Here is a 15329-nt window from a genome sequence, read left to right as displayed (position 1 = left end):
AGGTAGTAAAGAAGTTCTATGTTTCGTTTGATTAAACTCCACATGGGTTTATTCAGATTTTAATGGCCCACCCCCACCATTGATTACTTGGGCATTAAGGATGGTTGGTGAGTAGTTGGAAGTAAATTCCCCTAGTTAATCCTTGCATAAGTGTTTCACTGAGTCAACTCAGTGGTGACTCACCAGCTTACTTGGCAGATGACAATGCACAAATATCTCCTAAAATGGGTAAGATCCCAATATAACTGTTAAAACAAAGTTCATACCCTTTAAAGAGCAAAAAAATCACTAGGGACCTTTTAAACAATTATATTGAATATTATTGGGCTATAGTGACAATAACTCGCCAAAGTATCATCTGATATTAAGTTGTTATTTAATTATTATTATTTTTGTTGCCAAAAAATATATTCTAATCCACTGTAAATTTTTTTGGAAATAAAATACTTCATGCATGACAAAGGAGGAAGAGATAAACGGAAAAGTTATTGGCCTTATCATTATCAAGGAGGAAGATGCGAGAAAGTATGTGGGCGGAGGGTAATTTTGTCAAATGTTATGTGTCCCAGTTTGTTCCATCCTTTTGGGTGGAATTTTAAATTTTTATAAAATAATCTTATTTGACTTAGTTAATAGTCAATCTTGTTCTTGTTCTAGCCATGCTAAATGCTATTAAAAGGGACATTGTTTTGTCTTGTCCCGTATAGTCTCACATATCAAATGCTATCTTAGACCATCTCAACTTATCTCTATTTTTTTCCTATAAATGGAGAAAAAATAGGATAAATAGTGTTTTATCTTCATTCTTACTTCATTTTCTATAATATTTTTACTTTAAAAAGTATATTCCTAGAATATTATATTTTTATAGCTTTATATATATATATATATATATATATATATATATATATATATATATATATATAATCAGATACACCGGTCTACTAATTAGATTTTAACAAATATATATTATATTTTTTCATGACAAAAATATTACAAATTATATAATCATAAATAATAGGTTTATATATAATAAATTTAAATTAATTATTACTTTATTATAAATAATTATTAAATATATAAGATTATATTTATAATAAATATATCAAGATCACAATCATATTTGATTACTATATTTTATAAATTATGTTGCCGTGTTTCAAATCTTTAATATATATTTAATTTTTGTTATATGAATGCGATAAATAAATATTAAACTCTATATTTATGATTAATTAATATAAATTAGTATATAGCATGATATTACAAATATTAAATATTTCATTTAAATTATAATTAATAGATAAAAATAAACTAAAAATATATAAAATAAAAATAAGATAGATTAAAATTAGCAATAAAAACTTCAAACTCTATTTTTTAAGATATGAATAGTATTCTCCCAAATATGAGAGAATACTATTGATTATCTTCAAAATTGGAGATAAAAATAGGGTAGACTTAGAAGAGAATGAGGGAAAAAAAATGGAGTTTGGGGTGAGTTCGAGATACCCTTACAAGCAAACTCATCCCCGTAGGAATTCATAGGGAAAAATTCCGTACATGTAACATCACAAAAAAGTAGTTTAAAGGAATCAAACTCTCAAACTCATACCTCATATGGATATAAAATCCGATGTATCAACCCAACTAGATATAAAATCCGATGCATAACCCAACTAGACCAGATATGACTCGCTCCAATTCGTCTATATGACACATGTTTCATGAAGTAAATAGTGACAATTACCGCCAGAAAGATTGAAATTTCTTCACACCATTCACAGGTCGATCACGTGAAGAAGAAACCAACCAATAAGACATCAATTTTCCATAAATGCTTCAATAATGCCAGTGAAAGTGATAATTATCGTCATCACCAAAAATAGCAACAAAATTTCTACACCATACATGAAACCCTCTTCGAATTTTGTTTCTACTACAGCACCAGATCCCTCCAATCTAATTCCTGCTTCAAATTCCTCTCATTTAGTTCCTTCCGTGTTCGTTGCTCTTCTTTGGATCACTGTGGATGGCTTCTTATTAGTCTTCTCTTCTCTGTACTCTCTCTCTCTCTCTCTCTCTCTCTCTCTATATATATATATATATATATATATATATATATATATATATATATATATATATATATATATACACACACACACACAAACGTATATGTATTATTTCATAGTATGATATATGTTTTCTTGTATTTAAAAAACTTATGTTCTTATGTCGTTTATATGCCCATTGAGTTGTGGGCTGAGGCTTATTTTTGTATGTTGGTACTTCGTACCGATATGTTGATGGGTTATTAATTTCTTCTTAGCACTAAGATGTTGCACACATGTTTGTTAATCTGCATAAATGGTTTTTGACAATTTTGTTCTTTTTGTCACTTGAACTTTCTCTAAACTATCAACATGTAAACATTGTACCCAAATACTTGCTCAGAATTAGCTACTATACAGCCATGCATGCTATTTGATCAATCTCAAGTACCGAAAGTAAGATTCTCTTGTGTTAATTGTTTTACATAACAGGGTGTACGAAATAGAAATGCCTAAGAATCTAGTTTGGGCTTTTCTTGTATTGGTCGTTGATTTTGGTGGATGGTCCTCCGAAGGGCTTGAGAATACCAATGTTTCTACAAGACCAGATGTCGTACATATTGCATCTATCTTGACATTTGATTCAATCATTGGAAAAGTGGCAAAAATCGCTTTACAAGCTGCAATTGAAGATGTGAATTCTGATCCCACTATTCTTAATGGAACCAAGCTGAGATTAACTCTTCATGATGCGAATTACAGTGGATTTCTGAGTATAATGGAGGGTAAGTAACTCTTTTAAACACTTGCTTAGTTTTTTTACAACCAGAAAACCAAGTATTAGTGACGAATTTTAGCGACATATTTTAGTTACTATCTTAAATTATTTTCAGCGACCGAATTCCGTCACTAATTCTTTTTTTTTTTTTTTAATCTTTTCTAGTATAAATAGAAGTCAAAAACCAGTTTCATCAAATACAAATGTTAACTTATATATAATTTAATTGGTTTCTGATAACAGCTTTACAAGTGATGGAGACAGAAACTGTGGCTTTAATAGGCCCCCAAAGTTCAGTCATAGCTCATATGATATCACAAGTGGCAAGTGAGCTCCAAGTTCCTCTATTATCTTACACAGCCACTGATCCTACATTGAATTCCCTTCAGTATCCTTTCTTTGTGCGCACAACTCACAGTGATCTTTATGAAATGGATGCCATAGCAGACATAATCAAGTACTATGAATGGAAAAAAGTAACAGCAATTTACATAGATGATGATCATGGAAGAAATGGAATAATATCATTAGGAGATCAATTAGCATCGAGAGGATCTCAGATCTCCCATAAAGCACCTATTAAGCCACTAGCAACAAGAACAGACATAAGCGATGTGTTGGTTAAAGTTGCTTTAATGGAGTCAAGAATTCTTGTTGTCCACACGTATGCAGATAGGGGATTGGATATACTTGAAGTGGCTAAACACCTTGGTATGTTGGATAGTGGGTATGTTTGGATCGCTACTAATTGGCTCTCAACAGTCATAGACACTTCCACCTCACTATCGCTCAAGACAATTGATGTTATGCAAGGGTTTATCACATTAAAAGCGTACACAAAAGATTCAAACCTTACAAGAAAGTTTGCTTCTGAGTGGAAAAACTTGACAACGTTTGGTTTGAATACTTACTGTTTATATGCATACGACACCGTTTGGCTGCTTGCTCGTGCGCTTGACACTTTCTTTGATAAAGGTGGAAACATTTCATTTTCAAAAGATCCAAAATTACAAGGGTTACGAGGAGAAATCTTGAATTATGGTTCTTTGAGTGTCTTCAATGAAGGGGATTTGCTGCTTCATGACATCTTAGATGTCAAAATGGAAGGATTAACAGGACTTATCGAGTTTACTTCTGATAGAAACCTTGCTTTTCCTGCATTCGAAGTTATTAATGTGGTTGGCACTGGTGTTAGGAGGATCGGGTATTGGTCAAATTCTTCGGGTTTGTCAACTATTCGTCCAGATAAAGTCAACACAAAGCCATCTGGTCATCAATCAAGTTCTTCTGAGCTATTACACGCAGTGATTTGGCCCGGTTTAACAGTTCAAAAACCACGTGGATGGGTTTTCCCAGATAACGGAAAGCAGATGAAGATCGGTGTTCCACATCGTGTAAGTTTTCAGGAATTTGTAGGAGAAGCAAGACACAGTGATTCATTCAAAGGATACTGCATTGATGTGTTTACATCTGCTACAAAGTTACTTCCGTATGCTTTGCCATATAAGTTTCTATCATATGGAGATGGAGTCAGGAACCCAAGTAACACCAAGCTTGTGAACTTGATACACGATGGTGTGAGTATTTCTTCCCAATTTCTTCCGATCATTAAATAAATAGACTCAAAGCAATATAACCCCACATGATCGATTCTTACTATACTTTCTTGCTAAAGTTTTTGAAATTCAATACAGGTTTATGATGCTGTGGTGGGCGACATAGTTATCACTACTAATCGGACACGACTAGCAGATTTTACACAACCATTTATCGAATCTGGGCTTGTTGTAGTGGTGCCCATTAGGAGATCAAGCTCTAGTACATGGGCTTTTCTTAGACCATTCTCTCCTTTAATGTGGACTGTTTCAGGAATCTTTTTCTTAGTTGTGGGAGCTGTTGTATGGATTCTAGAACATCGTGTAAACGACGAATTTCGTGGTCCTCCAAGAAAACAGTTTGTCACAGTTCTATGGTATATGTGTCTTTCTGTAGTATCTTACAAAAACTTACTATTTTTATGTAGAATCGGGATCTAAACAGATGGATTTTGTTCCTTTTTCAGGTTTAGCTTTTCAACGCTGTTTTCCTCCCACAGTAAGTGTCCCTTCATGTTTCCAAAACCAAACAAGATGTCATATAATATATAATCTTACTCGGTTATTGTTTATACAGGAGAAAACACGCTCAGCACTCTTGGTCGTATGGTTGTACTCTTATGGTTATTTGTTGTTCTCATAATAAACTCGAGTTATACAGCTAGTTTGACCTCAATATTAACAGTTCAGAAGCTTTCCACGCCTATTACAGGAATCGAAAGCTTAATACAAAGCAGAGAGCCCATTGGGTACCAAGAGAATACGTTTGTGAATGATTATCTTGTAGGCGAACTTGGTATTCAAGCTTCTCGGCTGATTCCTTTTTCATTGCCTGAAGAATATGAAAAAGCCCTAATCGATGGTCCCCACAACGGTGGTGTTGCTGCCATAGTTGATCAACGCTCATACATCGAACTCTTCCTTTCAACCCGTTGTGAATTCAGCATCGTTGGTCAAGAGTTTACCAAAACTGGATGGGGATTCGTAAGTTGGAAGTCATACTTCTCTTTTCACTAGTAAAAGTTTGAGTTATAAAATCATATGTTTTATCACAGGCCTTTCCACGAGACTCTCCTCTAGCAGCAGATATGTCGACGGCTATTCTAGAACTATCAGAAAACGGTGAACTACAAAGGATTCATGACAAGTGGTTGATGAGAAGTGCATGCAGCTCACAGGGAACAAAGTTTGAAGTAGAGCAGCTGGAACTAACGAGCTTTAAAGGCCTCTTCATTATATGTGGAATAGTTTGTTTGCTTGCTCTTATCATATACTTTGCACAAATAATCTACCAATTTATCAAACACTATCCAACTCTTTCGGAGTCGACTGGGAGAAGTCTTAAATCTGGACGCCTTCAGACGTTCATTTCATTTGTTGATGAAAGAAAAGAGACAGTGACAACACATTCCAAGAGAAAACATTTTGAGGGAAGTTCAAGTGGGATGAACGCAGATGATGAATCGATTTATAGCAATAAAATTAGTAGGAGAGATTCGTCATTAAACAGCTCGTAATGATGAAACTCATCCATCGTTGTAGTCGTTGTGAAGCTGCCTTTTGCGAGGAAGTAATCCGTCAAGAAAGGGTATCTTGTCGCTTGTTTTCCATCCTTTCAATCAAATTTGTAATGCTTTGTTCTGGGCATTTTTTAGATTTTGCCATAGCAAATAGCATGATAAGTGGGTACAGATTTAGCTGAGGGTAAGCATGATGTTATCTTAGAATATTGTATTGGTATTGTAAAGTACCGATTGAATTGTAAATTACTGATCAATCCGGAGCCCAAAGATATTAAAAATGGCTATATTTCAACACAATGATTTCAAGGGAGAGGAAAAACATGGAACACAGAATTACTTTGAAAAGGCTACCAGCTTTCTTTTTGGCATCTTGTTGAGTTGTGGAGTCTATAGATTGATCATCATTTGACCTTATAGCCGTTATCAGTTGTGGAGTATGATTGATTGATGATTATTTGACCTTAGGGCAGCCACATTATTTGACCTTAGGGCAGCCACATTATTTTTCTACATTTTATACAACTCAATCAATTTTTTCCTACAATGCATTTAACTTTACAAAGTTTAATAGAAAGTTACAAAAACTAATTTATAGTATGTATTTAAGATTAAAAACTTTCATTTTTTCCATTGAAGAGTTCAATGGCCATTGAACTTCAAATTCATTGAATGCCAAGGTGGTATCTCACTATGGTAGAGTTTCATCCATTGAATGACAACTAGATTTGTCACATCATACAACTCTCTCATTGAACTCACCATTGTAGATGCTCTTATAGTCGCACGACTGACCTATCATTGGCTTGGATGGAGTGACAGTTATATATATATATATATATAACTGTCACTCCATCCAAGCCAATGATAGGTCAGCCGTGCGACTATAAAAGCATCCACAATGGTATATATATATATATATATATATATATATATATATATATATATATATATATATGTGGTTGTTATATACCTAAACTTAAGTATAAAACCTTTTAAACAACGTAGTTTTAAACAAATCAAATCCAATTTCATTTTCTCTTAGTTTTGTTTTAATAGAATACCCTTGAATTAAGTTCAATTATAGAATGAAAAAGATAATGATATATATTTTTATTACAAATAATTATTGAAGTTTATAGAGAAAACAATGTTTTTTAACAAATATAACTCAAGCGTTTTGTCTTTCAATTGAAAGACTATATCCAATGATTTTGTGAAAAACTTGATTGAGTTATGGTATTTTTTTTAATTAGTTTTCATTTAGAATCTACCAGGGTTGATTAAATGGTTAAGTTTTAATGCTTTAAGTTATTAGACACAATAAAAAAAAGAACATAAATTTGATCGATTTAGTAAGTCACATGATTAAATAAGAATAGTAAATAAGATATCATGACTGTTTTGGATATAAATAGATCAGAAATAGATTGTTTGGAGGGTTCTATATATAAGCTTAGGTACACAATAGCCACATATTCTCTAAGCTCATATATATATATATATATATATATATATATATATATATATATATATATATATATATATATATATATATATAAGAAAAATGAATATGTGGTTGTCGTATATATAATATTAGGTATAAAATAATCTAAATTGACTTCATTTTGATTAAAAAGACACAATTTTCTTTTACGCTTAACTTATTCTTGTTGCTTTTGAACTCATATTATTTTTTATTTTAGAGTTCATCCCAAACATCTATGTATTTCAAATGTGTTTTTTATTAGACCTCTAGTTGAAGCTTCATAACTTCCTCCGACACCAACCTTATGTATACTTGAATTGTTTTTTTTAATTCTTTATGGGAAGATGTTTATCGGGTTTATAATGGATAATTTCAATCTTTCACTCTACTTTCTGTAATAAATTTCAAAAGACCGAACTATATGTAGTTGGTAAGATATTCTTATACACCGTTTGTCGTACTAAATCAAACTTATACACCTCCATAAAAATATATACAAAGCCTAACCTAAGCTCTAATAGTGGATACAAGAAATATGGTAGAGATATTTGATTGAATTTTGTTAAAATTATGTAGTTTTTGATAGTCATATACCTAATATTAGGTACATAACAGCTACATATTCTCCAACCCTATATATATATATATATATATATATATATATATATATATGCCTTTTGAATTTGTGTAACATGTTGTATGTAAGCCATTCGACTGTAATCAATAAAATCTATCTCTTGTGTTCGTCTGTGGACGTAGCTGATCACTTTGATCATGTAAACCACTTTCTTTGTTTGTTATATATTGTTATTTTGTGTAAAATCGTTTGAGTTGTTCAAATACTTAACTCTAATATCTACACTTTCTGAACATTCAAATAACCACTATAGTTTAAGTATGTAGTATGATAGGAATGTATATAATTAACTAGTACAACATAAGTCACATGAGCCTAATAAAACTGCACATACATACACACACACACACACAAAAAAAAAAAAAAAAAAAAAAAACCCTAATAGAAAGAATAGTTGACTAACAAGTTGAAATTTTCTTTTATCAAAAGTCACATTATTTGAGTTTATTTTCAACAATTTCCTCTAACTCAAATCTCTTATGTCCATTATTCCCATTTTTGTCATGCAAACCTTGAACAACTTAGTTGGGATTGCCTATAGGTGAGCATCCACACCCAACCGAAACCCATACCTAGATCGAGACGGTTTTATATTATCGGTTTGGTTCTCAGTACATGAAATCACACTCAACTGATTTCAGTTTTTTATCGATGTTCGATACACCGATTCTCAGTTATGGACCGGTACATGAAATCACATCCTTTTTATTGCTTTTCAGCATTTTAGCTTTGTCGTATATTTTGTGAAATTTTTAAAAATTTCATAACTCATTTGTCTTAATTCAGATTAACATAAGATCCTTTTTAGCATTTAGTTCAAAGTTTTTCTTCAAATTAGGCAATAATTTCATCATTTTTGGTTATGTGTTTAATGAGTTAAAGTCCCCTGAAATTAGAATATCAAAGCTTTTTAGCTTTTCAGTTTTTATGTGTACTCTGTGAAACTTTTCAAAATTACATAACTTATTTGTTTGATTTCAGATTGACATGAGATCTTTCCAACATGTAGTTTAGAGGTTTTTACTTCAATTTAGGTTATAATTTCATCAATTTTGGTTCCATATTCAATAAGTTACAATTCCCCAAAGTTGAGATATCAAAGCTAAAAGTTTTTTTTTTTTTTTTTAAGCTTTTATGTGTAATCTATGAAACTTTTATGTAACAATGTAAATTTTCTAACCAAAAATTTCAAATTAAAAACACATTTATCTCAATAATAAAATCACAAAATGTCACAATGTCAAATCATCAAATCTCATATCAAAAACTATTCATATATCAAAACTCCAGGACCCTCTTAATCATAACTTAATCTTTGATGTGTGTACAATCAAGCTGATGCCTTCCTGTGATTCGTAGAAGTACATGAAACACATAACACATCACACGATAAGCACAAAGCTTAGCGAGTTCCCCAAAATACCACACACATCACATTAGTCACTCGAGGCTAACTCAATACGACCCTCTGGTCAATGTGTTCCAATGGAGACCCTTCGGTCCCACAACTTGGGTGGATCCTCCGGCCCTAACTCAATAAGTTCATAGCAATAAGCATAAACCACAAGGACAAAAAGCAGAGTATCACAATATATAGATAAGCACATAAGACATCTCAGTCACATGAAGATACCACTCATGGTAAGTATAGTGAGAAGACTCACCTTGTAAGCTAGCAAGTAAAAGTCTCATACTTAGAAATCTCGAACTAGCCTCCACCTAATACATAGGATAATCATTTCTAATTAATAATCTATTCATACTCAATACACCAAAGGTTTCTCTCTCATTCTCTTAAATTCTTGGAATGGGTAAAAGACCATTTTACCCTTCCATGGTCTCCATTACTCATGTTGACTAAACCCTAAAGTCAACAGAAGTCAAACTCCAGTCAATAGTCCAAGTTTGACCCGACTCGTCGAGTGCACTCATGTGACTCGTTGAGTCCACTCGTCCCTCAGAAGTCTTCGTGAAGGTCCAGCTCGTCAAGTTAACCCCTAACTCACCGAGCTATAGCATGTCCAACTCATTTGGACAAAACCCTAACTAACTCATTGAGTCGGCTCATCAACTTGACGAGTCCATTTAGACCCATGACTTAAACAGACGATTTCTTAGTAGGAAACCCTCTCACACTCTAGATCTAAGCTCTCAAGGCTTGCTTATCACGTAAAGCCACAAGCTTTACGTTCATGCATGGCACTTAGGGCTTCAAATGCCAAAAACATGCTCTATTAAGGGTTTTTCACTCAAGGCTCAATTATGGTTGCATAAAGCAGGGATCTTTGAACTCTAGGGACCTCACAAAGTCTAGATCTGATGTCCAAATCTCTATATGTGCATAAAACACTCAAAGTCCCAATATTAGACAGAAAAAAAGCCCTAAACTCCAATAATATGAGATCTACCCAAACTAATGAGAAAGGTAAAAACTTTATACCTTTTACATAAGCTCTTGGATAAATAACAACAGATCTAACAACCTCCTCTTGTTCCTTGCTTGAAATCCTTCTCTTATCTTCCAAAGATGCACCAAAATACTCAATATTAACTCACACACTCTCTCTATTAGATCAAAGGGAGATTAGGATTTCTCTCAGTGAAGGCAAGCAACTGATGATCCGAAATGAGGCTATAAGTGAACTTAAATAGGACCCAAACCCGAGGATTTAGGGTTTCTCTTCATATCATCTACTCGGCGAGTCGGCTCTCGGACTCGTCGAGTAGATCATTGATCCACGTGGCACATCACGACCCTACTCGACGAGTTGTAGCACCAACTTGTCGAGTCGCTCAATAGTCCTCCAAAAACATAATTAAACATGATACCTGGAAGCATGAGTGTTACATTTTAAGTGATAAACCAAGGAATTTTAAACAAGTATAAAAATGCATATAGCTAGAAACCATGCAAAAAAAAGCATTAAAGGCACTTGAAGAAAACGAAACGTGGACATTCGAACATTTACCAGTAGAGAAACGTACCATTCACTCCAAGTGGCTTTCCAAGATAAAGTACAAGCCGATTGGTGAAGTCGAAAGGTAAAAGGCATGTTTAATGGTGAATGTATTTACACAATGAAAGGTGTTGTCTTCCATGATGCACTTGTAATAGGACTTTACTTGCTATAAGTACGAAGAAGGATTGAATCATTCATCATTTGGACATTAACAATGCTTTCCTGCATGTGGACCTCTATAAGGAAGCATACATGAAAATACCAAAAGGTTTTGCAAAGGAAAGAAATACAAGAGTTTATAGATTAGGAAAGTCTCTTTATGTACTTCGACGTGCCTCACGTAACTGGTGCCATATTTTATAATGCCGTTAACTCAGTTAAACTTTGAGTAGTCAAATGTTGATGCTTTTCATTTTATACACAATAACTGAAGTATTTTGTTACAAACTTGATTTATATGGACGATGTGATCATTGTTGGGACGATGCAATAAGAATACGTGAAACAATGGATCAACTTAACAAATCAGTATAACATTAAAGACGTGGTCCCATTAATATATATCTTAGGGTTCTATGTGGCTAAGACACATAACGGGCTTTTTCTAAATCAACTTAAAATACACTATTGACATCCTGGGAGATCATGGAATGCAAGCGTGCAAACCTAAATATATCTTCCAAGGATCAAAACTTGCAGTCAGATGAGTGTGATGATAACCCACAGGTTAAAGCAAATCAATATCAACATCTGATGGGTAGGTTACTTTATCTTCAAGCAGTTAGGTCTGACATTGCTTAGGCAGTCGACATGCTAAGTTAGTTTGTTTCAGATCCTAAAGTACAACACACAATTGCAACTTTAAGAGTGCTTTGGTACTCAAAGATAACTCCAAATACAACTTTGATTTAAGGGATATTAATACCATAAGATGGTGGTTTGGACCACGTTTCATTTTTTGACTGATGCATATTGGTTAGGATGTGCTTTTACAAGGCTATTGAGGACCAGTTATTTGCTTCTTTTAGGACAAACATTGATTTTGTAGAAGACGAATAAACAAAATGTAGTTTCACGTTCATCTGTTGAAGCAGAATACCGCAGTATGACAATTATTGTTAGTGAAGTCCTTTGGGTACGTTGGTATTGAAGACTTTGTAAGTGACACCAACATGGCCAACTCCATTTGCCTAAAATCATGTTTTCCACGAATGGAAGAAACACGCCGAAAATGAAATTTTATTTTCTAAGAGAACATACCAAGACCAAAGAAAAAACTTGTGTATGTTGATATGAAATTGCAAGTGGTGGGTAGTTTCATCAGAGTGTGACACAAAACAATTACAAAGCTTACTTGACAAGTTGAGCATTCAAGACTTACATGCTGAAACTTAAAGGGGATGAATGAATCCATACATCCTTATCTGATTACCTAGTTATCATCTTTTCTTTATTTAAATGTGTGATATCTCTTTATGAACTTTGTAAATGAAAACCCTAATGGGACATGCATGCAATCAAGTCTTTGGCTCTTAAATTCTATAAAAAAATATATCCAAATACAATATTTTTCGGGTTAGATAAAAATTGTTTTAAATACCGTAACAAAAAAAAAAAGTAAAATTACAAGAAAAGTATTAATCAATGTTGCTGCGTTGAAGGAGACAAGAGTATTTTAAGCGTAACCTTAGTTTTATGCAATATTGTCTTTGAAATATGGAAATTAATTTTTTGTTGCTTGTGTTCAAACTTAAAAGTTATAGGAATGAAAGAGTAACCATTGAACTATGTTCAAACACTAGAATGCGCAAGTTATATAAGCAGTCAAGCGACAACAGTTTGAACTTTGAAACACATATCAGAGTATTTTTGCTAGAGTCAAGGGACCAAAAGTCAAGTATATATATGCAAAAAAGAGTTTAATTTTTCTTTTATTATTTATAATTTTATCTTTTTTCTAATCATAATTTGTAATTTGTATTAATCAAATGTAGCCCAACAGCCCCAGCTCCAGCCCAAGTGTGTTGAGGGCCTGGTCTTGCTAAATTTTTTTTTTGACAAAACTTCAAAAATGGTCTCTGTGGTTTTCAAAAATATCAAGTTTAGTCCCTAAGTTCAAAAAACCTCACAGGTGGTCCCTGTGGTTTCAAAACTTTTAACATTTGGTCATTCCGACTCACTCCGTTAACAATTAGCCGTTAAGTAAGGGCCATTTTTGTCATTTCACTACTAGGGACCATTTATGAGGTTTTGTATTACCTTTTTAAATAAATAAATACAATTTAATATGCAAGGGGTCCCACCCACCTTTTTTTTTTTTCTCTCTCTCTCTCTCTCTCTCTCCATTCTTCTTCTTCATCCAGAAAAAATTCCCCTGCTTCCTTTTTATCTGATCACGATTTTTTTAGATCTAATCTAACTCCAATCTTCATCTTCGTTGAAATAACCATCGTAACTATTGGGGGTTTTCTTTGATCATTTTTGAAAGAGTTAAAACCAGTTAATATCACTTCTACCGGATCGGAATGTCATATTCCTTCTTCCCAACAAAACCAAAACCAATTAGCAACAACACTAGGTCGAGATTGAGAAAAACAGTGAGGTATCAAGTCCATGGTGGCAGATCGTTGGAAAAGATGATTTGGGTTCAGCCGTTTCAAAATGATCAAATTCACATGATTGTAATGAGAATCATCTTCTTCCAAGATCAAATCCAGAAAATATTGTCAATCCATAAAAGATGAACATTCATCTGAAATCTTATTACCATGGTGAACCAACGCCGGAAGCAAAAACAAGAAAACTTGACAAATTACTTGGAATAAATTCAAAGGCGAACATGAATTCGAAGGCAACAACACATTATAGTGTGCAAACGACCACTAAATCGATTTACTGGGTTCACCGGGGCCCAAGCTCGTCTTCATTGTTATGGAATCAAAAGCAAATACTAGAATCGTATGCAGAATGGTCAAACCTCAATGTGATTTTACCTTGGTGAAAAGCGATACCATAGCCTTCGCCTTCAATCATCTTCTAATGGTCTTCGAATCCCTCAATCTTTCTATTGGGTTCGATGATCAACCAGCTATTGTTCATGGTTATCAGATCAAGTCTTACATGAATCAAATGGAGTCATTAACCCCAAAATCACCATCATTTGGTTCTTTAGCAAACTATAAAGCTCCGTATTCTTTAATGAAAGGCATGCAAAACCAAACCCTGTGAGTGAACCAAACAAGGGAATGAGATTGGAAGCTCTAAGACATCCTCAAACACGAGGAAAAGAATCAGAAAACGCAGCAAAGGAAACGTCTGTAGAGAAAGAGAACTTGTTGAAGGTCATTTTGAGACATGCATCAGAGTTGCAGTTCTTTGCTTGCAGACAATAGGGAAGCAAGGGGTTTATTTTCTGGAGGAAGAAGAAGAATGGGGAAGAAGAGAGAAAGGGGAGGAGACAAACTAAGAGAGAGATAGAGAGAGAGAGAGAGAGAGGAGAGAGAAAGGGAGGGGACCCCTTGCATATTAAAATTTATTTATTTATTTATTTAAAAAAAAGTAATACAAAACCTCATAAATGGTCCCTGAGTAGTGGAATGACAAAAATGCCCCTTACTTAACGGCTATTTGCTAACGGAGTGAGCCGGAAGGACCAAATGTTAAAAGTTTTGAAACCACATGGACCATCTGTGAGGTTTTTTGAACTTAGGGACTCAACTTGATATTTTTGAAAATCATAGGGACCATTTTTGAAGTTTTGTCTTTCTTTTTTGATACACCCGCATATGGTATTCAATCTCCATGATGTTTTAATTTTAGGAATCACATTTGTTATTATACATAATTTTTTTCTTCTAAATGCTTATCTTGTATTTTTATATAATTTATTTTATATATTAAAATTTATATTAGAAAAACAAACATCAACAAAGGTACTGATATCAGCCCCTTGGCACAAACATGGAGCATTAAAGCGATATTAACGGATTTGAATCTTGAAAAATAATAGAGGTGAGCATACATGGTATGTGAAATCCAGCCGTACCGAATACCAACCGGAATTGAACCGATTTAGAACAAAATATACATTCCCATTCGGTTTTCATTTTAAAAAAATGGGTTTCGGTCCATACTGGTTTCGGTCGTCCGGTTTAGGTTTTCAACCGAAATCGATTTGCATTTTGAACAATTTTGAATCCATATGTCCCGTGGGTTATTATGTATTTTGAATCCATTGTGAATCCATCATTTCCATATCTTGAATCAAGTTTCGCATTTTCATTCCAAATCCATTTTAAT

The 15329-nt window shown here is 33.5% G+C and overlaps 1 protein-coding gene across 1 annotated transcript; it reads left to right on the top strand.

Moving 5' to 3' along the window:
* The first annotated feature begins 1833 nt into the window (after positions 1-1833).
* LOC145031770 (glutamate receptor 3.6-like) lies at positions 1834-6244 on the top strand. The gene is made up of 7 exons (XM_078980393.1): positions 1834-2060; positions 2544-2836; positions 3073-4406; positions 4524-4801; positions 4892-4923; positions 5002-5408; positions 5480-6244. The coding sequence occupies exons 1-7, from the start codon at positions 1849-1851 to the stop codon at positions 5939-5941; spliced, it is 3018 nt and encodes a 1005-aa protein (XP_078836519.1). The 5' UTR covers positions 1834-1848; the 3' UTR covers positions 5942-6244.
* The last annotated feature ends 9085 nt before the right edge of the window (positions 6245-15329 follow it).

Source organism: Lactuca saligna, chromosome 2 (genome assembly GCF_052625555.1).
Source record: "Lactuca saligna cultivar CGN05327 chromosome 2, ASM5262555v1, whole genome shotgun sequence".
Classification (NCBI taxonomy): Eukaryota; Viridiplantae; Streptophyta; class Magnoliopsida; order Asterales; family Asteraceae; genus Lactuca; species Lactuca saligna.
This window is presented reverse-complemented; position numbering and strand designations above follow the sequence as displayed.

Coding starts and splice junctions, on each gene's coding strand:
- LOC145031770 (XM_078980393.1), top strand. CDS start 1,849: ATGCCAGTGAAAGTGATAATTATCGTCATCACCAAAAATAGCAACAAA. Junction 2,061..2,543: donor TTATTAGTCTTCTCTTCTCT/GTACTCTCTCTC, acceptor TTTACATAACAG/GGTGTACGAAATAGAAATGC. Junction 5,409..5,479: donor CCAAAACTGGATGGGGATTC/GTAAGTTGGAAG, acceptor GTTTTATCACAG/GCCTTTCCACGAGACTCTCC.